At 35.8% G+C, this 23,246-nt stretch overlaps 3 protein-coding genes and 1 non-coding gene across 7 annotated transcripts; all 4 read left to right on the plus strand.

Annotated features, from left to right (window-relative positions):
* Nucleotides 1-1,462: 1,462 nt before the first annotated feature.
* On the plus strand, nt 1,463-7,146 carry LOC102615214 (eukaryotic translation initiation factor). Of its 2 annotated transcripts, XM_006473961.3 has the most exons (9): nt 1,464-1,945; nt 2,848-2,919; nt 3,068-3,163; nt 3,364-3,573; nt 4,182-4,279; nt 4,659-4,746; nt 4,848-5,198; nt 5,295-5,537; nt 5,655-7,146. In XM_006473961.3, the coding sequence occupies exons 1-9, from the start codon at nt 1,739-1,741 to the stop codon at nt 6,696-6,698; spliced, it is 2,409 nt and encodes an 802-aa protein (XP_006474024.2). In that variant the 5' UTR covers nt 1,464-1,738; the 3' UTR covers nt 6,699-7,146. The 2 variants fall into 2 exon arrangements, with proteins under 2 accessions (XP_006474025.2, XP_006474024.2); XM_006473962.3 differs by lacking the exon at nt 3,068-3,163 and having other exon boundaries at nt 1,463-1,945.
* Nucleotides 2,328-2,432, plus strand: LOC112498016 (small nucleolar RNA snoR103). Its single transcript, XR_003065100.2, has one exon. It is a non-coding gene; the product is annotated as a small nucleolar RNA snoR103 (small nucleolar RNA).
* Nucleotides 7,147-10,881: 3,735 nt separating the features above from the next.
* Nucleotides 10,882-14,667, plus strand: LOC102614716 (protein MULTIPOLAR SPINDLE 1). Of its 3 annotated transcripts, none has more exons than XM_052433159.1 (10): nt 10,882-11,256; nt 11,346-11,403; nt 11,477-11,623; nt 11,704-11,766; nt 12,091-12,170; nt 12,262-12,316; nt 13,463-13,642; nt 13,787-13,991; nt 14,105-14,175; nt 14,290-14,667. In XM_052433159.1, the coding sequence occupies exons 1-10, from the start codon at nt 11,092-11,094 to the stop codon at nt 14,472-14,474; spliced, it is 1,209 nt and encodes a 402-aa protein (XP_052289119.1). In that variant the 5' UTR covers nt 10,882-11,091; the 3' UTR covers nt 14,475-14,667. The 3 variants fall into 3 exon arrangements, with proteins under 3 accessions (XP_052289119.1, XP_006474022.2, XP_024952992.2); XM_006473959.4 differs by having other exon boundaries at nt 10,885-11,256; nt 13,463-13,576; nt 14,290-14,666; XM_025097224.2 differs by having other exon boundaries at nt 10,886-11,256; nt 13,463-13,576; nt 13,790-13,991; nt 14,290-14,665.
* A 4,092-nt stretch (nt 14,668-18,759) lies between these two features.
* LOC102614432 (uncharacterized) lies at nt 18,760-19,654 on the plus strand. Its single transcript, XM_006473958.4, has 2 exons — nt 18,760-19,101; nt 19,237-19,654. The coding sequence occupies exons 1-2, from the start codon at nt 18,936-18,938 to the stop codon at nt 19,524-19,526; spliced, it is 456 nt and encodes a 151-aa protein (XP_006474021.2). The 5' UTR covers nt 18,760-18,935; the 3' UTR covers nt 19,527-19,654.
* Nucleotides 19,655-23,246: the final 3,592 nt, after the last annotated feature.

Below are 23,246 nucleotides of genomic sequence, written 5' to 3' on the forward strand. Positions count from 1 at the left end.
ACTATTTATTTTCAAATTGACCATGGTCAAGAACACCACAAATCCACAATTATTGGCAAAGACCTGAAGAAATGGACACACCCAAAATTGTTTTTGCTGCTAGTAAAGAAAAATCAAGTTTTGATGTTTTCTGCTGAGATAGCAGGTATTCTTGCAACCACTTTTATGTGTTTAAACACTCTTATTAAGTTTATTCTGCTACACTTCTCACTAGGGCTAAAAATGATAGGTGAAATCAATTTTGTAGTTTTAAACAACCCCCAAATTATTGTACCTTATAAACTTTGGGTGAGCAATTAGTTTGAAAATTCTTAAAAAATTATTTGTAGTGGGATATAAATTTTATTCAATTTATTTTCCCACTGTGTTGTATCCTAATTTAGTTGTTATATTTATTACAAGATTTTTGTTTTGGCTTAGAGGGTTACTTCTTAAATTCAGATTATTTTTATGATAAATAAAAAAATTATATTGTGCAAGCAAAATAAATTTGAAGAGAGAGAATCATAAATGGGGTTAATCCTATTTGTATATGTCCTTAAATGTAACTCTATTATAATAAGCGTTTTAAAAGATTAATGAAAGGTTGCCAATAGTCCAACGCTTGTTTTTATTCAAATTGTCAATTTATAATCTTATTAAATTTTAAATATAACATATTAAAGAAAATTTAATTATATTTACATAATATAATAAACGAAAATTAAAGTTTTGTCCATGTTAATATAAACTTATATTGCTAAAAGCTATGCGTATTATATATTTTAAAAATAGCTTTCATGTATATTTTTGCCCACTTACTTTAAAGATCTTTTTTTCTTGCTATTTTCTTTTTCATTAATGAACAATCATGAATATGCTTATATTTGGGTAAAATCCCGATAAAAGAGATCTCGATTTATTTATTTAAACATTTAAAAATTTTACTCTCCAATTTTGTATAATGACAATATTATATTTTACCAATAATAAATTTTAGAAATTTTTTGGGAGGTCTAAATTAATATATATATATATATATATATATATATATATATATATATATATATATATATATGTGTGTGTGTGAACACGAAGTGTTCATCACACCATAAGTCCAATTTTTTTGGATATACATTCAAGAAAGAAACTGAAAAATATATTTCACAATACCATATATTTTTTTATATTTTAATATTAAGCCTAATGTTATTAATTTTAATAATGAAAATTATATTAGTTAATTAGTTCCTAGAAATAGTTTTTCCCAAACAAAAATAGATAAGGGTAGATATGTCAAATAATAACAAAAGAAAATCTGGCTTATACTTCATCAACAAAACCAAGGACATTCACGTAATCACGTAAACCCAACCAAAGTGAAATTCAATTTTTTTTAAAAAATAAAAATAAAAAAGAAATTGCGAGAGAAAGAAGGGTTTTTAATTTTGGCGTCACACGACACTCCGGCCTCACATATAACATTAACCCTTTGTTTCTCTCTTTCTTTTTTCAAGTTTCTATAGTTCTCTCCTCAGAGAGAGAATTTCAATTACTCGTTTCTGTTTTCCTTATTACACACAAATATTATTAACTCTTCTCTCTCTCGTTCGCTTTCTCTCTCTGTATCTCTATATCTATATATATAAATATCCTCTGTCAGCGTTACAACAATCGCTGCCGAGTCTTTTGTTATTATTATTATCTTCTTCGTTAAAAGTTTTGATTTGTTTTTGGACGGCGGAGATTTGATCGAGGTATGCATCAAGGTGATCAGACGGTGTTGAGCTTGAGACCTGGCGGTGGTCGCGGTGGTGCTGGCGGCGGCGGAGGCGGCAATAGCAGATTGTTTAGCGGGTCTCGTTTTGATTCTGGAGCTGGCGCTGCTGCTCCTTCTTTAGCTTTTGGCTCTTTCTCTTCGGATCTCCCTTTCTTGCGTCCCCATGGCGGCGCCCCTCCTTCAGCGGTAGTAGTTTTTCTCCATCTCCTGATTTGGATCTGGATTTTGTTTTCTGTGTTTATGAATGATGTTTTCATGTGGATTTGTTTTTGTTTCTATTGGTTTGGTTTGTTTTCGAAGAAAGTTGGATCTTTGATTGATTGTTGTGCTGTTATATATTCGCTAAGCTGATATAATTATTGGGTTGGTTTTGTTTTCTTATTCAATTCTGCGTGTCTTGTTATAATGAGATTACGTGGGAAATATGGTTCTCTAGTTCAAATTTTATTCCAGTTTACTTGTATTATTAGCATTATGTATTTATTTGATCCTTTAGTTTTAATTCTATGTTTTTCTCTTTTCTGGTAGTTGATTATCATATAATAGTCCTAATTCTTGGCGGGGCACTAAACACTTTGTGTATCTGCTGTAAATATGGACGGAAAAGAATATGTAGGCTTTAGGTGGGCATTCTGTGAGTTTGAGGTTGCCCACAAAGGACCTATGCACATTGTTTGTTTGAAGATTGGTAATTTTATTGGAGGTGTGTGAATGATGAGAGGAAAATATTTCTCAACCTCTATAGGGTGAATCTTCTGAATTCATAACTTTTTTTTTCCTTGTTCGTGGAATTATATTCTGGTCTGCTGACCCATGACCACTTTGAGTCCTTTGTCCAAATATATTGAACCCTGTAGCTTTGGCTTATATTAGTTGAGTATAGTTTCTAGTTCTTTAAACAGAATGAAAACAGTCATACTTATGAATTTTAGGTAGTTTATATTAGCTGTAATTTACAACCATAAATTTTAGGTAGCTTGTATAGCTGTTTGCTACTTGGTGTTTGTTGTTAGGTCTTTTCTCTATCCCTTGTGTTTTCTTGCCCGTTGAAGGTTCTTGACTCATTCATTAATTGCTTGTTGTTGTAGACTGGAGACTCACGGTTTGAGGGTCGCGAGCGGGTGCGGTACACTCGAGAGCAGCTGTTGCAGCTCAGAGAGGTGAAAGTTTATTCTTTGGTTTTAATGCATAGACTTGCAATCTTCTCTCTTTTTATTTACACTCGGAAGAGGAGTCACCATTTCAGCCTCTGTTTCTTTTTAGTTTTATTTATTTTTGGAGAATAATGTCTGAACATGTTCTTCGTAGGCTGCTGTAATAGATGATGATATTCTCAAAATCAAACGAGAATTTGAATCTGAAGTCTTTGGTGAAGAACAAATCTGGGGACGTGCGGAAAACAATGTGTGTTGCTGAGTTTGATGTGGTTTCTTACTATTTATTTATTTTTCTCTGTGTTGCCGGAGATGCTTGGTTGGACGATATGATCATAGGAAATTAGCTTCGGAATTTCTGATTTTTGACTCAAATGTCCTTGTGTGATTATTTAATCTGCGTGATTATATTTTAATCTCCCGTATGACAATTTTTTTTCCTTTCTACAGCCACCGAACCAACCTCAGAGCCGTTACTCTGAGCCAGATAATCGTGACTGGCGTCGTCCTGCACAGTCTTTTCCTTCTGGAGAATTTAATCGAGATAACAGAGAGTTTGGCGGACGATATGACTTCAGGCAGCCGGATGGAAGTCAATTTAACCGCCAAGACCAACTCAATTACCAATTTTCAAGGGTGCAAATGTCTTCTAACCAAGGGGTAGGTATATTTGTACACTGCTTGTGTTGCTTCATATATTTTATTTGTTTATCTTATCGCTTGCATCCCTGAGTGGTTGCATTAGCTTTTATACAAATGACGGTCTGTGTATATTTTGCATCATTCTTGGACCGTGGTGATATAATGTTAATAAATATTTGAACTGTCTCGACAAAAATATGATAAACATGGAGCTGAACTCTCCTGAAATGATTTTGCCTGCTGCTCATATGATTGCCTAATGAAAATCTTTAACACATTGAAGGTTCCATTGAGTATCCTACGGAATTTGTCTGCCTGCATGTCATAATTTGCTGGGTTTGATTGTTGAGTTGTTGGTTCAATGACATGAGTATTGAAAGATATATATATGATGTGCTGTAGGGATTATGGATTTTGTGTGAAGTAGTGGGAAAATTCCGTTGTAAAGTCTCTTATATTTATGGTCAAAATTACTGCTAAATTTAAAGCCGAGCTATGCTAACAGACTCGATAAAGGAATTTGTGCCTGTTCTGTAGTGTTATAGCTTATGTGGATTTCTTCTGTTGTGCGTGCGTGGATGCTGTTTGATTCTAATTTCAGCCAACTGTGTTTGCTTTTTGAACAGGGAGGTCCAGCTCCGGCTTTAATCAAGGCTGAGGTGCCATGGTCGGCTAAAAGGGGAAATCTTTCTGAGAAAGAACGTGTCTTGAAGACTGTGAAGGGGTAATATTTTTAATCATATTTAGTTTATCTGCTATTCGAATTGAGGCTCCATTTCGTTTGACTAACTACTGAACTTAAGATTTAACAACCCTTGGATACATTCTTGCATCGATGATTCCTTATTATAATCTGGAAAATATTGAAGGATGATAAGATTCAGATATTTCTTTCAATAATTTCATTGTCGGATGAGTGACCAAAACATACTTGCTGCATAGCATTTATTTCCTGCTTCTCTTTTGAGGGATCTTTTGTTTTTCCTTATTATCATCACATGTTCTTTTGATGCAATCCTAACAGACAGATTGCTTCTTGAAGGCTTATGCAACATACAAGTATCAGCATGTTCTCTGAACATAATTTTTTGTTTCATCTCCAGGATACTGAATAAGCTAACCCCTGAGAAATTTGATCTACTTAAGGGTCAACTCATAGACTCTGGCATCACATCTGCTGATATCCTAAAGGTTAGATATCTTTGGCTCTACATTTCAATGGCTTTCTTTCAAACTTCTTTGGTTTACAATAATTGAAGTTTTCAATTGAACTCACTGGTTACTTGCTACAGGAGGTTATATCTCTCATATTTGATAAGGCTGTGCTGGAGCCCACATTTTGCCCCATGTATGCCCAGCTATGTTCTGATCTTAATGAGAAGCTTCCTCCATTCCCTTCTGATGAACCCGGTGGGAAAGAAATCACGTTCAAGCGTGTCCTGTTGAATATTTGCCAGGAGGCATTTGAGGGTGCTGACAAACTGAGGGAAGAAGTGAGGCAGATGACTGCTCCAGATCAAGAGTCAGAGCGTAGGGATAAAGAAAGATTGGTCAAGCTTCGTACTCTTGGAAACATTCGTTTGATTGGGGAGCTACTGAAGCAGAAGATGGTGCCTGAAAAGATTGTTCATCACATTGTTCAGGTTAGTGTTGAGGATGATAGCTGAGGATCGCAGAACTAACTTTGAGACATGCTGATTAATTTGAAGGTTGATTATCAATTATCATTGTGTAAACAGGAGCTTCTAGGACATGATAGTTCAACTTGTCCTGCTGAGGAAAATGTTGAAGCCATATGTCAGTTCTTCAACACCATTGGCAAGCAGCTTGATGAAGGCCCAAAATCACGGCGTATAAATGATATGTACTTTAGCAGGTTGAAGGAATTGACTACCAATCCTCAACTTGCTCCCCGGCTAAGGTTTATGGTTCGAGATGTTCTTGATCTGCGGGCAAACAACTGGGTTCCTAGGCGTGAAGAGGTAGCTTACCAATGCCCTTTTTTTCAGTAAATATTTTTTGTTATTTATGTGGTGATACTGATTTGATCAGTGTTTTATATCCTGAGTACATATATTCTTCTACCGTCAATTTTACAGGTCACAGCAAAAACCATAACTGAAATCCATTCAGAGGCCGAAAAGAATCTTGGGTTGCGTCCAGGTGCTACTGCAAGCATTAGAAATAGCCGTGGCATGATCTCTGGGGCTCCAGGGGTTACTGGCCCGGGTGGCATGCCTATTACACGACCTGGTTCGGGGGGTATGATGCCTGGCATGCCAGGAACTAGAAAGATGCCTGGGATGCCTGGAATGGATAATGATAATTGGGAATTTCCTAGGCAGCGGTCAATGCCTAGGGGTGATGGATCAGGAATGCAGCCTGGAGGACGTGTGCAGTCACCAATGATTAATAAGTCTTCATCACTGAACACTAGGCTGTTACCTCAGGGTACTGGTGGTCCTATGGGTGCTAGGAGTGCTCTGTTGCAGGGCAGTGGGACCCCTCCTCCACGACCATCCAACTTTATTCCAGGCCCAGAACCTACGTCCCAACTCCCTATACCTACTAAACCTGTTACTTCTTCCCCCGTGCCTGCAGTTGTGGAGAAACCACTTCGCCCTGCTGGAAAGTTGAATCTGGATGAACTCTGTAGAAAGACAATCTCATTACTGGAGGAATATTTCAACATCCGAGTTTTGGAGGAAGCACTGATGTGTGTCGAGGAACTAAAGTCTCCAGGTTATCACCCTGAGGTTGTGAAAGAGGCAATCTCCCTTGCACTTGAAAAAAACCCACCCTGTGTTGATCTGGTTACAAAACTCTTGGAATACCTGTTGACACAGAAAGTCATTACTGCTAGAGACATTTGGACGGGATGTTTGCTCTTTGGTGCTTTGATGGATGATGTTGGAATTGATTTACCAAGAGCACCGCATAATTTTGGTGAGATTATTGGGAAACTAATTCTGGCCGGGGGATTGGATTTTAAAGTGGTGCAGGAGATCCTCAAGAAGATGGAAGAGGAGATGTATCGGAAATCTGTACTTGATGCAGCATTGAGGATAATAAGCTGTAGTCCTGGGCAAAACATATTGGATTCACAGGCATCTGATATTGAGGCCTGCCAGAGTCTGCTGTAGCACACCTAATATATATATCTCTTTGCATGAGCGCGAGTGTCCACGTAGATTTCCCGTGCTTGCTTCCAGGTCTTCATAACTGACTGAGGCAAGCAACATGTATCATGTGATAAGGTGGAGCGGTCAAAAAGAAAACTGAAAAAAATAGGTAAATTTTATTGAGTTGTATATCTTTTTGGAGGTCAGAGCTTTGTGTTTATTGAGGAAAGAAATCAGAACTATAAATGCCATGGATTTTGTTCCTGAGTGCAGCTAATCATGTTGCCAAATTGATTGAGAAGACCGGCCCCTTTTAAGGGATCCAGATACTGTTTTTGTATTTGAGTAGTTTTTTTCCTTTTGTTATTTTGTTTTTAATTATTTTTTAGTTTCTTGACTGAAGTAATTTAGTTTATTGTTAAACTGTTCACTTCATAAATCGTAAAAGTAGTTTGCCCTTCCATGGTTACATTACTGAAAGACAACCGTCTTTGTTTGTCTCTTTGATCCGAGATGGGTTCTTCCATTCTTTTTGTTTCTTTCCTGGCAATTTCACTTGTGTTTGGAGTATGGTTTGCAGTGAATGGCCTAAATTTTTGGTTGAATGAGAAAGAGAATGTGAATAGAATGTTGACAAGCATATTTGTTCTGATTGTTTGCTTATGAGACCCAGTGGAAAATTTGTCTGCGTGCTTGTGCAAGTTCTGCTTGAGGCTTCTGCCAATCTCACATAAATGCAGTTTTAAGAATTGAGTTGGGTACAACGTTGTGTCTAATTGACTTTGCTTTTTATTCATATCTTTTGCTTTCTTACATCATTTAGTTGAAAGAGGAGAGCTACTCCTCCATAGATCTCGAATCCAGTATTGGGATTGAAGTGGACCTTAGTGGTAATCTCTTTAACCGGAGAATCTTTGGGCTTCACAGAGAATGATTACGGCACAATGTTGTAGTAGTAATGCGAGGGAGGGGCTTGGCTTCACTCTATTAGAAAAGCCGCAAAGCGTTTTTTTTTTTTTTAATTGTCAGTTGATTTATGTCTGATGATCTATTGTTATGTGAGAGCCATCTAGACGTTTTCAAATCCGAATCAATATAACACCAGTCGATCGAAAATGCTCTCACAATTTTGCAGACTTGAAGTGACTTTTCTTATTTGGTTTTTGTTTCTTTGCTTTTGTTTATTCTGAAAGTGAATCATTCTTGTCCTCAGCCGCGTGCTTTTCTGCTGACGTGATAATCTGAGAAAAATTGTAAGCAAGCGGAGAGAAAGGGACAGCACACTGATAACTGCCCCAATGTTTCTTTTAGAAAACCTGTTACTTTCGTGCAACTAACCCGATATTAGGACCATGGTCGATTCTTTCTTTTGAACACAATTCACAATCAAATATCACGACTCACGCTCACATCGCATGAGTCATGACGCAGGAAAAGGTGAAAAGAAGAAAAAATAAAAATAAAGTAATAGAAAAAGACTGGTTTAAAGTGAAGTGGGTGTTGTTTCACTGTTTGATAATATATATTTCTTGCACAGGGCTTTCAACTAATGTAATGATGAAGAACACAATTTTTGAATAAAGCTACAGCCAAATTAATATTAACTAAAGCGCAGAAGAAGCATGTAGAAAAGAAAATAAAATTCAAAAAAAGAAGAAAATATAACTAATTAGATAAGGAAGAAACAAAAGAAAAGAAAGGAAGCAAGATGGAAGTAGTTATTATTATGAGCAGCTGGGTTAGGTGATGAAGAGGATCTGTGATGACCATTGCGAGTAACTGCAAAGCCGCCGCCACGTGTGCCGCCACGTGTGCCGCCGCGAGCACCCGCACCCCGGGCTCCCTTTTTGATCTGACTAGGCAACGACACGGGTTGAGCTGAAACGGTGATGAGGTAGATGATGATGAAGATGACGAGTGAAAAGGCAAGCTTGTAACACCTCAATCTCATGCTGTTGCTGTTTCTTCTCCCGATATATTGTTCGATGTCTGTTTGTTCAGACTCCAGAACAAAACCTCTGGTTGCGGCTGGCTAGTGTCTTTTGTTGTGATGACGTGAATATGTTAATTGTTAACACAAACCTTTCAAGCTTTGTGTCAACTTGTTTGAAAAAACCTTGTGAAGGCAAAAGATATCTCTGACACTAACTCATGGTGGTTGGCTTCCATTATGAATGATTACGTTTAAACTTTAAAGTGATCTACTTTCTGAATACGTTTAAAGTGATCTACTTTTCTTTCTTTTTTTTTTTTTTTTCCCTTAAAAATAAATATATTATATTTCCATTTTCTTCACGGAGCCCTTCATTCCTTTCAAGATTTTTAACGTCTATTCTTTTTAGAGTAGTGCTAGAGAGATCGAATAAAATTCTCTCGTCTTTCTCTCGTGTTTCTTTCACTCTCTCTATCACTTTCTTTACTATTTCTCTCGCCTTTCTCTCGTTTTTTTTACATCAAGCATTTTTCTTATTTTTAAGGTGTATTTGACACTCATTTGACTTGACATTCCTTGACATATTAATTACTATTAGATTTTATTAAGTTGTATAATCTATACTTTACATCTACTCAAAATTAGTATGATTCAATTATTACTTATCAAATAATTTAAGACTAAAAAATTATTATTTTTGGGCCAGCTGTTTTATTGCACATATAAATTCATGCATTTGTAACAAAGCTTAGAAGTATATGAAAATAACTTGAAAATATGAGCCAATTAATTGAACGTGAGACCTCTACTCCCACACATAAAAAGAGATATCTCAACTCCCACTAATATTTGAGAATGTGACAGGAGATTAAATATCGATTTCATGAAATGTGCCTTCAATATTGGTTGACCGAATGGAAATGCAATTTTATATCAGCAAATATACATTCATTTTCTATTATAGATGAAAGTCGGACGGAAATCAATTTCTTCCACAAGACTTCTTAAATGCAATATAGCCAAAATTAAGCGCATTACTGTAAGAGTGTAATATTTCTTCCAAGCTCTTTCCTGCATCTTAAATTACACAATAAATTTCTTGCACAGGGCCGGGCTTTTACTCAAATAATTAAGATTGCTGGATTTATAAAATATATATACGCTGGATTGTGATGACCATCACTGAAAATGCGCGAATGTTCGACGGCTCATGATATATCTCATGCTCATGCTGCCGCCCATGGCTTTTTAATTTGTTCAGAGGAAAAGAACCAAAAGATTAGCAAGTGCCAACAGCAGCTAGCTGGCAAGCTTTTAATTTTGTGTTATTTATTTAGTTAAAAGGCAAAGGAACTGCAAAAAGATTTTTGTGAGCGATATATATATATGTTTAAACGAGAGGAGATTTAAGTAGGTTGAAAGCGATCATCTTTCTTCGTATTATTTTGCAAAATTCTATTTCTATTTTCATCAACACGTTCATGGATCCGTACGAATCTTTATTAATTACACTTGAGCTTTAAGGAAATATTTGGCACTAAATGGCATGTGGCTTGTGAGCCACATAATTAGTACATCACCATCCAATCGCACGCAATCATGCATATACATTTACTTTTTTTTTTTTTAAGTCTGTTATATAGAGATGTTACTGACATTACATCAGATATTATAATTAATATTATATTTTAAACTCTCTCATATTAGAAGGGTGCCTACTTCACTCACATTTTGTAAGAAAGAGACTGTCTCCAATATTTCGTAAAGGAATGACTGTCTTCACTCAATTATCAGGAAGTACTGAAATTAACCTTCATAAAATTTTAATAGAAGTTCGAACCCTTACACTCAACATTATAAGTGCAAGACTTCTTCTATTGGACCAAAGGCCCATTAATATCCATATACATTTACAAATACAACGAAAATAATCACAAACCTAAAAATACAATTGGGTTGGGTGCGTTGATCATTACGCGGTCCAACTGAAATTTGCGTTGATCAAAACATTTTACTTTCCTAATTACGTTCCCAAAATTCTTCTCGAATAATATATTTCGTATGTTAAAGATAAAATTAAAAATTTCTTTTTCACGCAGTAAATAAACAAACTGATGAGGAGAACTGACAAAACGGTAAATTTGACTCCCGTTTTTGGCCGTGTCCGTTTAATTTTACTCACGTGCAAAGCTATTAAACTCACCCCCGTAAAAAGTAAAAGCACACAGCAAGCTAACAAAACTTCACCATTTTACCAACGGAAGCTTATCTCGAACTTGGAACTTTGATGGCAAAACCACGACGCTCCTGCAAAATCAAAGATGATTGATGTAGGTAAAACGAGTAAATGAGCCGAGGCCAAAAACGAGAGCCAAATTGTCGTTTTGTCAGCAACTTTGGTCAGCGGACTTCTCCTCTATAAATAACAGTAGAATTCATTCAATGCTCTCCCGCGTTCGTGTTTAACTAAGATTCAAAATTATGGCCACCGGCCAACACCAAAACGCAAGCTCTTCTCCACAGAACGACGAATCAATTAAGCTCGCCGTCGCCATTTCTCTTCTCCGATCAAAGCTTCTCCACTGCCGAAATCAAAACGCCGATGATCCATCTTCTGAATCGGACGCTCTCCGCTGGAAGCGAAAGGTCTTCCTCTTTATTCCTTCTCGCGACTTCCCTTTTCGATGTAATTAAACAGTCTATTTAATACACGTCTGTTTCTTATTCGATTCCAGGCTAAAGACCGAAAGCAAGAGCTTCTCAGACTCAGAGAGGATCTTCGAGAAGCTGAAGGTTCTTGATTTATTTATATTTCTCTTTATACATTTTTTTTCCTTTCCATTGTTAATTTTAGTTTTTGTTGTAGATGCTTTACATTACGATCTGCTTCCACAAAGTGCTTCTTGCAAGTGCTATTTCTTTGATAATTTGGGGAAATTGAGCCCTAGTGGAGCTGGTGACGGCTCTGATTATCGGTTCAACGACGTTCTTCGCCGTAGATTCCTTAGACAAGGTCGACTTTGTCTTTAATCCTTATCATGGTCATGATCATCCTTATTGCTGCTGTCGTTTAATGTTTTGTCAATTTTGCAGTGAGGCTTCAGGAAAGGAGAAGGAAAAGAACCAGTGATTCGACTCAACGGCGACGTTTTACTGGTAAAAATAAAAATATGGACTTGACTGGCATAATTATGCCTCTGTTCTGATTAAACGTTGACGTTTTCAGTTATGAAAACAGAAGTTGCATTTTGTTGCTACGTATTAGAAACTCCTTAGCTTTATATGAGGATTAAATTTCGTTTTCTAATATCAGATTATGATTTGGAATCAATAAAATAGAATCAAAAGCTTATGGCCATGCGTTATCCATGATTTGGAAGATAATTTAATGGTTTGGATTAGAAAGGGCCTGAATCCATGTGGAGTGTTTAAAAGCAACGATGTTGTTTATTTGACTACAAACTTTTCTTATGAATATAGACTTAAACAGTGAAGATGAGGTGGAGCAACTAAGGGCCTCGGTTGATTTCCTCGTGGATCTCTGTGACACTGTTTCTCCTGTGAGAGGGAATTTAGTGACATTTCTTATGAGCTTATTTATGTCACTTTCGGATTGTTTGTAAATTTGTTTAGTGCCTTGTATTTCTGCAGGCGGAAGAGGCTAATTTTGCAAACTGGTCACACCAAGCTGTGGACTTCATTTTAGGTGAAATGACACCTTGCATTATCATATGCCAGTCCTTTAGAATGGTATCAATAGCATAAATTGGTTTCATAACCTGTTAAAGTAGTGTTTTTCAAGAGGCAAGAAATTTTGGCTTTTAGAAGGACCTCTGAATTTATCTGTACAAAGTGGTTACCAAATATGTGTTCAAAATGCAATAAATTTTAGCATCTTTGAAGCGTATTATTTGCTTGTCCTTTCTGACTGCTTTAAAAGTTTTGAGTTTAGATTTGGAGGGGAGCTTATTCCTTCTCTCCTTTTATCTTATTGCACTTCAGTGATGAAATAGTTGTCCGCTAGTGTGATGTGAATTTAATGTCAGGTCAGCTTTCTATTTTAATAAAACATTGTCCACCTCTTTGGCTTGGCCGACAGATTATTTTAGCTATTGGAAAAGTGGTAATGGGGGACATCTTAGAAGTATTGTATTTTGCCTTCTTCTTTCATCGTTGAACCGCAATTATCTTGGCATCAAATGTCGTCCAGTCTGTTCTGTCGATTCTGTTTCTGGTGATGTACTGGAAAAACACCTAAAGCCGAGTATATCTTCAGTAACATAGATTGCCTGCATCTGCTGTTTAAAAACCATTGATTGGAACTTTTGTATGAGTCCATGTCATATTTGGAGCTTACCACCTTGAGGACAACTGTAGACCATATAAACTCTTAGGAGTACAACTAAGATGTGATAGGATGACATTTATGCTAGGAACTTTATATGGACTGGTGAGAACACTCTGCATGTTGCATCCTATGCCGACTGCAGACTTTGATTGATAAAGTTTAAAGGCATTAGGGGTGGAAATAATGTAGGAAAATGCACAGGTTGAGGCTGTACATTGACACTGTGGCCTATTGTTGGGTAACTATCAGGCTTGTCTTTTATGATCTCAATGGCAAAAAGAAAAAACGACAAAATAGGTGGCCAGGAAAAAATAAGAGAGAATTTCAGAATAATCTGATGTGATTGACTGCAATTTTTTATGGTAATGCTTCAAGTCTATGCTCTAGTTTCTATCTTCATGTCTGTAGTGTGGCACATGGTATGAAAATTTTGTTCATGTTACCAAATGAAACTCTACTTTTCTTGTCATTAAGTACTAATGCTGTTTATAATCTGTCTTGAAGCATCACTAAGGAATCTATTATCAGCGGGAAAGAACATGGAATCCATTGAAGGAACAATACGGAGTTTAATTATGAGATTGGTTAGAAGGATGTGTTCCTCCTTGAAAGATGATGGTATATGTCTCCAGATAATGTTTTCGAATGTTCTTCATTTCCCCACTCAAAAGAATGTTGTAAAAGGTTTTGGCAATCTTTTTTCTTATTACCTTTGGCAACATTCCATCAACATATATTCCATTTCTTTGCGCAAACTCTCTTTCTTGGTCTGATTGATTAGGCTCTTGTTGTTAGTAACTTGGTACTTTTTTTATTTTTGTTTACAAGGAGATGCCTCAGAGTCAGATAACATTGACAATGATTCCCAATTCTGCATTCAGCACATGATTCGCAAGCTAGCATTTGATCCTTATATTGGACACAGGGTCATGCTCTTAGTTTCTCAAAGAATTTCAGTACTAGCTGAAAAATTGCTGTTCTCTGATCCATTTGATGATGCTTTCCCCAATATGCATAGCTGCATGTTTCTACTGTAAGAATTTCAGTAACAAATTTCCATCCATGACCGCTTCCAATTTAGCATCTTGAGCATCTGAAGCGCATGCTGTTTTAGCACATGATCAAATTGATTTGGTGTATTGACAGGATGCAGCTTATGGAGTTTGTGATATCAGAATACTTAGTAACTTGGTCAAGAGCTGAAGCGTTTGACAGCTGTATGTACCAAAATTATGATACTTTTTTTCTTGTTACCTGTTATCGTTGCTGTGAATCCCTGAATCTGAGATATATTTAGGCTCTGAAATGACATTTAATAAATGACATTGCAGTACTTTTTGAAGAATGGGTGAAATCAGTCCTCCAAGCTCGAAAAGCAGCAGAGCTTTTGGAAAACAGGAACGGGCTTTATGTGCTGTACATGGATCGAGTTACTGGATTATTGACCAAACAAGTCGGCCAGATTTCATCACTCCCAAAATTCAACCGTGATATTCTTGATAAACTGTTCCTTTAATATCATCTTCTCATCTTATCTTTCTCAGCGACGATTATATACATATATATATATACCCATTTGCCTGAAAATATTTCCTGAGTAATGAAATTCTTTGAGACTCTTGGCACCAATTTTTTGTCATAAAATTGCATATAAATTTAATAAAATCCTCCTCGTTTCTTCCGGGAAATTAATTCAAGATGGTCCATTATGATGACTCAGGTTCATAGAAGCTAAACTTATATGAAAGGAGATATTATTAGATTACGCGCATTGTAGTTAAACTTTTACAGGTGTTGTCTAAAATCCTGGAGGCCAGGGTCAAAGATGCCGCGTGCCTTTGACTATTGCGGTGGCTGTTATGCAAATTGTAATCTGACTTTCCTCATTCCTTTGATGTGTCTTCTCCTTTTCTTGCCGCCAAAACTTTTGTTTCATCGTGGGAATAATCTCTTTTACTGCTGGATTGACACGGAGAACACTACGAGAGCTGTTGAGTTGTGTTCCACATTGGCTAGTAAAGGGGAGATACTTGAATTTATAAGGTGATAAGTCACTCTACTTAAAAGACTAGTCTTTTGAGTTGGATACCTAAAAATCTTATGCTAAATCCCCCTAACAAGAGCAAGTGCTCAAATCTTATAAAAGTAATTATGAGGGTTTAATAATTAAATGGACAATCTTCTCTATTACAAAATATTTGAAGTTTTGGAAGCTTGAAGATGATAAGACAAATATCTACTCTTAAATATTTTTTTTGATACACTTATATGTTACGATCCTGATATTTACAATTAGAAATCCGTCAAAACTTGTCTGAGTAATTATATTACAGCACAGCCTGAATATCAATCCTCACTAAACTAGAAAATAATTTGCCATCACTATTATTGGAGGGAAATTAATCCTACCCCAATGTGAGGAGCCAGTTAACTCCCATTATAAAGGGAGACAAGTCTCAGCGATGACCCTGCACTGAGACTTGAACCCATGCGTTGTTGAGGGCATGGGCACACCAATGGGCTACAAGCCCATTGGCTCTACTCTCAAATATTTGAAAAATAAATTTTCAACAAAAATATAAACTAAACCCTACACATACACACATTTAATAATAATAATAAATAAAAAAAGGTAGTTGAACATTTCATAAGGGATTAGTATTTTTTTTTTATCTGAGCTACAAATAAATTATTTGTATTTATTACTTCTATTTTCAAAATAATTCTTCCAAATCTAGTAATGAAAATTGACCTAAAAAGAGCTAAGTTTTGATGACTAATCCGACCATCCCACTCCCTTTTATTCAACAAAATTTATGCAAAACAAAACTTTGTCGCCACCTTGCATCCCTTTCGATTAACAAATCCACCGCCAAAGTAGTAGTCATCAAAATCTTGACCATCGAATCATATCATATAAACTATACATATATTTATATTCATGTAATCAAAGTAATAAGAAAAGCATATATATCAGTTTTGACAGGTAGATTTAATAAGAAAAGCAAATCAGTTTGACAGGTAGCTTTCGGCTTCGTTGCTGTTTCCACGTGACTAGCTACCTAGCTACCCCTTCCCAATTTTTCGTATAAATTTCTTCGTTTCGCTTCGGTGATTTACCACGTTCAAGCAATCAAGCTATATATATTGTAATAATTCTCTGAACTTGAAGTTGATTAAAATGGCCAAGATGAGTCGTGCATTCGCCATTTTGCTCGTTTCACTTCTTGTCATCTCTCAATCTCTTTCAATTAGTTCAGATCATGCAAGTGGTTTGACTGTGATTCAAGCTCAACACAGCCAGCAGCGGCTGCTAGAGGCCAGACAGTTACTCAGGTCATCTGATCATCACGATCAGGATCAGCCTCCGGCAATGCATTGGATCCAGGAGAGAAAGATTCATAGTTCGCCCTTTGATCCCGGGGATCTGAAAAAGATGAGAACTTACATGAAGAAAAGGGCTCGGACTTCTGCTGGACGCGGTTACATTGCTACCCGGGGTCGCCGCCATAGGTCGGCAGCCATACAAACTAGTCATATCTCTTCTTTCCAAGTTGCTGCTGTACTGGCCTACTCTCTTCTAATTGGTTTCTTTGTCCTCTAGATGGCTTAATGTAATGACCATGTACTTAATTAGTGCTCTTAGTTATATATTTAGTAATTAGCTAGAATATATATAAATCAATAATGTTTATGCTTGAGTCTTTGATAATCTTAATTTAACAATCGAGTCTATAGTTTGTTCATTTGTCTCGACTAGGGGTACGTTTGTAATTGAGGTATTGTAATTTTTAAATTACAATTGTTGTAAAAAAGTTGTAATTATTAAATAAAAATTAATAATATGCAATAAATATAAATTTTAAATAATAATTTTGATAAAATTATTAAAGATATATTAGATTCTCTATTATACAAGTGAAAAATTATATCAACATAATTTTTAAATTACAACAGTAAGTGTTTACTAAATATTTTATTACTGTACATTTTAAACTATAAATATCCAACCAACCTCAATCCCAAACAAACCAAACACACCCCAGGTCCATCACTCACTCTTGTCTTTCTGTGGGGTTTTTGTTCATCCTCTTAAATCCTATGCCTTTGTACTCAAAAACTATAATATAAATGTCAATTTGAATTGGCGAGTGTTTCTAGCTGTTCTTTATTACGATATTGTAATCATGTGTATGGTAGCTTGTATGGTAGTACTTTTGCTTCGATACTATAATATGCTTGCTTAAATATTAATATACAATAGACATTCAATAATTGCGCGGAAAGAAAATAATTTTTTATATTAATTATATGTGTGCATGTGGGTAAGTCAAACCACGCGCGGTGAAAAGTTTCACAATTAATATACATACATAATTCTTTAAGCTGTTAATTATTTTTAGATGCCATATTATGTCCACCCGTCGCTGTCCCAGTGCTTGAAGTGTTGAATTGACAATGACTGGGAGTAGGCTAAGTTACAGAACTTACAGATTATGCTTTAGCCAGCTCACGGACAAAAGCATTTGCTCCCTTTTTTTCTCCACATGCACGACAGCTGTGGTGCATGTATTGGTTGCTGTATGTATGTTACAGAATCTGTAACACAGTAACCTCCCAATGACTGAAATACCACAAAACTAGAGACTAATACAATTAATAACAAAAAAGATTCCACGATATATCCCATCAAATTTGTTCTTTAATGCTCACCAATAACTATTTGTCAAGTGAGGAACTTTTGGATAAGGAATTACTTTATTAAATCAACAAGAGGGTTCTTGAAAAAAAAAAAAACTTTTATTAAATAATGTTTCTTGTTAGAGTTATCAATTTTATGATTTTTAACTTTCTTTCTTCCCGTATGGAAGCGGAGTCAGTAAATTTCGGTATTTAAGTAGCTAAAAATGTTGGATTCTTGCTTGTAATCATTAAATCAGACTCGAAAAAAGTGGGTGATCTCTCTTGCAATAGGAAAGGGAGGAAGTCAGAAATCTTTTGGATGATAGAAACAATTTGAGCTAACTTAAAGAGCTTGAATGGATTTAAAATTCAGCATGTTCCAAGGCCTTGCAATGTTACTGCTCGTTCATTAGCAAAAATAGCCCTAAATTATGATGCTCCTGCTTTATGGCTGGAAACGTCTCCAGCTGAAATCATGGTGTTTTTCTGGAGTTGATCAACAACAAATATCGTTAAAGCGGCCACAAGATAGACTTTACCACGTCATATTTTAAAAAACAATTTGACATTTGTTCTATTGTGTATTCGATTACTGGAAAAGATTGGAGTGGTGTCTAGAAAGAGTACTGTGCCTTTTAAAGGGAATGCAATAAAAAGAATCTATAATCTACTTTCAAGTCATGGAGAAAAAGTATACAAGTAATTATTTATTCGTCATTTATTTCTAAAAGGCAGTGGACAAGTGGAAGAAAAAGGGTTTGGGTTAACTTAGATTCCTTAAAAAAGGATTAATGAATTTTTTTATTTTTAATTTTTTTTCCCCCTCCTTCTAGCTAGCATATTATTACTTGTTTTATTTGTTTGTGAAAGGAATTAGCCAAGTAATAACACGCTAGCTAGCATAATATTTTATTATTCGCCGAAAGCACTTGCTTACTACTACCGCCAGGCATATATCCCTCAATTATTTTAATCTAATTTAGATTTAATCTTCAGAAAAATTCAAATGACTCGACATTACTGGGTAATTTGTCTTTGGATTCTTATTAAAAGAGCATCTTATGACACTTGGTCATGCTAATGCTATAATTACCTTTATCACTTAGACCAAAGAAATTTTTCCTGTAAATGATTCTTGTTTATTAGAGTTTCTTAACGATTAAACCCTATAAATGAACTTGAAAGCCAACTTGTCATTATACTACATTGCGAAAGACTGATCATTCACAAAACCCTTAAGGTTGAAATCCTAAAACACCACAGCATCCGTAGACAGTTAATTTGCCAATCGTTAATGAAGGTAAAAAAGGAACTGGTCAGCATCAAAAGAGTAACACTTGTTTGTTTTTTATTCATCATTTGTTGCAATGCTCTCTCGTCTTCTTCTTCTTCTGAAAGCACTTTGATTTCAAAAGGTGGTGATTATAGGCCCTTGGCGAATGATAAGCAACTCATCAAGAGTACAAATCTTTTTCTACTTATTTTTTTATTTTTTTTGTTTTTGAGGAAAAAAAAATCTTTTTTCTACTTAAAGAAGCTCCAACTTCACTATCTTTTCTTTTTCTAATTATCATTCGTTTGCTTTCTCTATGCAGTTGGGTACGGCGACAAAATCTTGAAATCGTATGAAGTTGTAAAAAAATCAAGAGCAATTAAGGGATTAAGTGAAGTACTTAACTTAGAGACTAAAGTTTCAAAAGGAAAGGAAGGCATAGTCATCAATAATCGATCAAAGAAAGCAAATAAAGGAGGAGTTTACGGTGGTGGTGATCTTCTTCGGCCAAGAAGCAAGAAAGGTGGATGTTCCTCCTTAAGATTGAACTCATCTTCTTCATTGGCTTCTAAGACTCTGGCACTTGGGTTACTCTTTTTTGTTTTCTTTTGAATGCTTATATTATTATATATGTAATCGATCATCTTGACTTGGGATTGAGATAAATGTTTGAACAAAACATTAACATTGAACATGTTTTGTTGCCATTATATTCCGTATATTTGTTTATAGTTTTAATATTCCATTTTCAAATAATTTTTTTTTCGTCTATTACAAACTTACTGATCTTTAAATTGTCAAAGAAGGGAGTTTAGAATGATGGAGGGGTTCAATAAAAATTAAACTTATCCTTTTGAGGTTCGCCAACAGCTCCTCTCTGATCACGTATGAAAGTAGCAGGCCCATTTTCAATATTTCACTTTAAGCCATTTATTTATTAGATAAGACAAAACAAGATATGGATAAAATTAATTAAAAAAAATAAACTGTTTTTGAAAGTGGGCCTGCTATATGATGGTTACAAAGCTCATGTTCACCTTTACTGGGGAGCTGATGGCGGGAGAGAGTTCACGACAAGAGACAGAGAGAAAAGCAAATGAGAGAGAGAAAGGGATATAAATTTATGAAGAGAAAGAGAAAACGGGTGCAAACATTTTAGGGATTTAATGAATAAGAAATTAGGATTATTTTTAGAATTAAAATAGGGGCATATGAACTCTTTAATTTTTAAATAATTTTAATGAGGCAAAAACAAGAAAAGGAATTTCGAAAGGTATTTGGAGGATGTCAAATGTAATTAAACAAATGAAAATGATATTTATCCCGGGTCAAATCTTAAAACTCATGCAAATGAAGCCTTTTTTTTTTTTTTGCTTTAATTCTTCCTAAAACGACGACATTTTGGCTCGGTTACGGCAAAAGTAACGGTAGCTCCAACTACTTTCCCTTCCTCTTATTTTCACAACTATTTGTGATTCATTTCTCTATAAAACAACTGCTTTATCTTCTCCATCGTTTCACAACCATTTGCGATCCACAATTGGCAGCCACCATCACACATACTCAGCCATCGTCACCACCATCACGGCAATATCGCTTCACAAAACAAAAGAACAAATTCTTTGCATCAACGACTTTCTCATAAACTTGACAAATACAAACAGTTAATGAAGAAATTTTGGCCTACACGCGCGATACAGGGCATCTAGAGATGTAATTAATAGCTATTCCAACAAATTGCACGATAGCCAAAATTAACAATTGCACAGCTATTCCAACAAATTGCACGATAGCCAAAATTAACAATTGCACGTGAGTATATTACTCACCAATAAACCCAAAATAAAGTTTCATACAAACATGAAAATGGAAATGAACGACTGATTAAGAATATACAGCTAACTACTTTCCCTGATATATATAGATTTTGCCAATTCAAGTACAATTCATGTTTCGAGAATAAGCTCTGCCAAAGAAGAGAGTACTTAACTAATGGGGTACAGTGAAATTTATCCTATTATTAATACACCTGTAATAAAAAATTACAATTTAAAATAATTCAACACAGTATTGCTTCCAAACTATTGTCAATGATGTATATGTTTAGAATATTTAATGTTCCTTCGACTCTTTCGATGTGCACATTTTTTTAAATTCTTGAATTAGTTAATTTGGGTAGGTATGTTTAATAAAATAATAATTTGAATATGTGTATTTACTGGTCTGAATTTTATTGAAATTGCCGTGACAAAACTTTCAATTATAATCATCGCAATAAAGATCTGTAACTGCTATGTACAAACTGGAGATATCATTCGAAGATACGTGGGTGGACATAGAGGCATGCTATGCTGAGCCAGTGAGCCACTGTCCACTAGTACCAAGCTCACAAGTTAAACCTGGGAGTTGGAGGATCTTTTTATTTATATATATTTATAATAAAAAGTTATTTTTACCTCCGTTAATTTTTAGATGGATCCAGGCAGGGGTGGGCATTTTCGGGTTCGGGTCGGGTTCGGATCAACCCGATCGGATTTTGGGTTGATCGGGTTAGAAAATAATTCATCCGAACTCAACCCGAAGTTGTTACCCGATCCGAACATATTCGGATCGGATCAAATAATCAGGTTAAATTCGGGTTAATTCGGATCGGGTGAAGAGGAAGCTTGGATCAAATGCAAAATATTTAATTTTAATGCTTAATCTGCTTAATCTATTCATTAAAAACAAAACAAAACAAAAGAAATCAATTCATACTTATTATTTAAGCTTCCACGGACTTAATAAATTAAACTCTAAAATTTTCCATACAAGAATTTCCCTCATTTTATTATTAACATTTAACAATACATATACTTAGCAATTAATAGATAATATATAATATATTATTTTATCCCATCAAAACATAAAAAAAGAAAAGAATTCGGGTTGCCGGTTCGCGGTGGAACTCGGTGATGGTGGAGGCTGCAGCAGCAGATCCGATAGCAACAGCAGATCCGATAGCAGCGCAGCGGATCCAGCAGCAGCAGATCCGGTAGATATCTGGCAACAGCAGATCTGGTATCTACGGATGTCGCGGAGCAGTAGATCCAGTCACGGGTTAGGTGGCTGCATGCGCTGGCTGCGCTTCCTCCGTTCTCTTCTCTGCGTTGGCTACTAGCTGCCGCTTTGCTTTTGGCTTTTGTGATATTTGTGTGTGTGTGTTAAGTCGTGAGGGTTGTGGGGATGAGGGCTGTGAAGGCAGCGAAGATATGTTTCAATGTTTGTGTGTGGCTGTGCGTGGGTTATAATTTGATTTTGTTTTTTATTTGTCAATTTTTTTTAGCCAATTGTTTTTGAGTTGTAACTTTGTGTGTGGCCGTGTGTGTGGTGTCTGGTGTGTGCATGTGTGATGTGTGATGTGTTTATAGGTTTAGTGAATTTTTTTTTTTGTGCGACCTGATCGGGTATTCGGATCGGATCGGGTTTTACCCGATCCGATCACTACCCGATCGAGTTTGCAATTTTTCACCCGTTCGGGTTTCAATAACAACCCGAACCGACCCGAACCCGAAATTTTTCGGGTCGGGTCGGATCGGGTCGGGTATTTTGCCCACCCCTAGATCCGGCTACGGTACTATTGCTTTTGTCTTTTGTGTCAGCTTTGTTGTAAATTTACATTGAACTAGTTTTACTCATTTTATTTAAAATTTTCTCCATAAATATTAAATTAATTTCCATCGCATCTATATAAATATTTTAATTAGCACCTTATACTATTTATTATTTACAAATTGTTATTCTATATCGCACATGTATCAAAATACCATTTCTCTTTATCACAATACCCGCGAACCCAACCCGGATTCCGTTTCCATTTTCGGCCACTCCACCGGTTAAGGTTGGTATCGATCGGTGTCAAAAAAGGGGGAAAAGAGATATTCATTATTATTGTTATACACCATTTATATACAAAAGCGTCAGCTAACTAAAAGCCTAAAAAGAAGAGATTGATTGCTAGCTGTACACAATAGAAAAGGAAATTGCTTATAAGAGAAAGTTGACTAACAAATTACGTCCATTACTGCAGCAGAACAACTGTCCATAATCTTGCCAATAACTATCCATAATCTTGGCAAATCTCAACACTCCCCCTCAAGTTGGAGCATGGATGTTAATGATGCCTAACTTGCGAAGATGAGTATGAAATAAGGCTTTTCCAAGAGGCTTGGTTAATAAATCTGCAACTTGAGTTTGTGATGAAGTGAAAGCAGTAGCAACATGCCCAGATTGAATCTTTTCTCTGACCACGTGACAATCCATCTCAATGTGTTTTGTTCGTTCGTGAAACAC

Source organism: Citrus sinensis, chromosome 9 (genome assembly GCF_022201045.2).
Source record: "Citrus sinensis cultivar Valencia sweet orange chromosome 9, DVS_A1.0, whole genome shotgun sequence".
In the NCBI taxonomy this organism is placed as follows: Eukaryota; Viridiplantae; Streptophyta; class Magnoliopsida; order Sapindales; family Rutaceae; genus Citrus; species Citrus sinensis.

Coding starts and splice junctions, on each gene's coding strand:
- LOC102615214 (XM_006473961.3), top strand. CDS start 1,739: ATGCATCAAGGTGATCAGACGGTGTTGAGCTTGAGACCTGGCGGTGGT. Junction 2,920..3,067: donor AGCTGTTGCAGCTCAGAGAG/GTGAAAGTTTAT, acceptor TGTTCTTCGTAG/GCTGCTGTAATAGATGATGA. Junction 5,199..5,294: donor TTGTTCATCACATTGTTCAG/GTTAGTGTTGAG, acceptor TTGTGTAAACAG/GAGCTTCTAGGACATGATAG.
- LOC102614716 (XM_052433159.1), top strand. CDS start 11,092: ATGGCCACCGGCCAACACCAAAACGCAAGCTCTTCTCCACAGAACGAC. Junction 11,767..12,090: donor TCAACGGCGACGTTTTACTG/GTAAAAATAAAA, acceptor TTATGAATATAG/ACTTAAACAGTGAAGATGAG. Junction 13,643..13,786: donor TCAAAAGAATGTTGTAAAAG/GTTTTGGCAATC, acceptor TTTGTTTACAAG/GAGATGCCTCAGAGTCAGAT.
- LOC102614432 (XM_006473958.4), top strand. CDS start 18,936: ATGAAGGTAAAAAAGGAACTGGTCAGCATCAAAAGAGTAACACTTGTT. Junction 19,102..19,236: donor TGATAAGCAACTCATCAAGA/GTACAAATCTTT, acceptor TTCTCTATGCAG/TTGGGTACGGCGACAAAATC.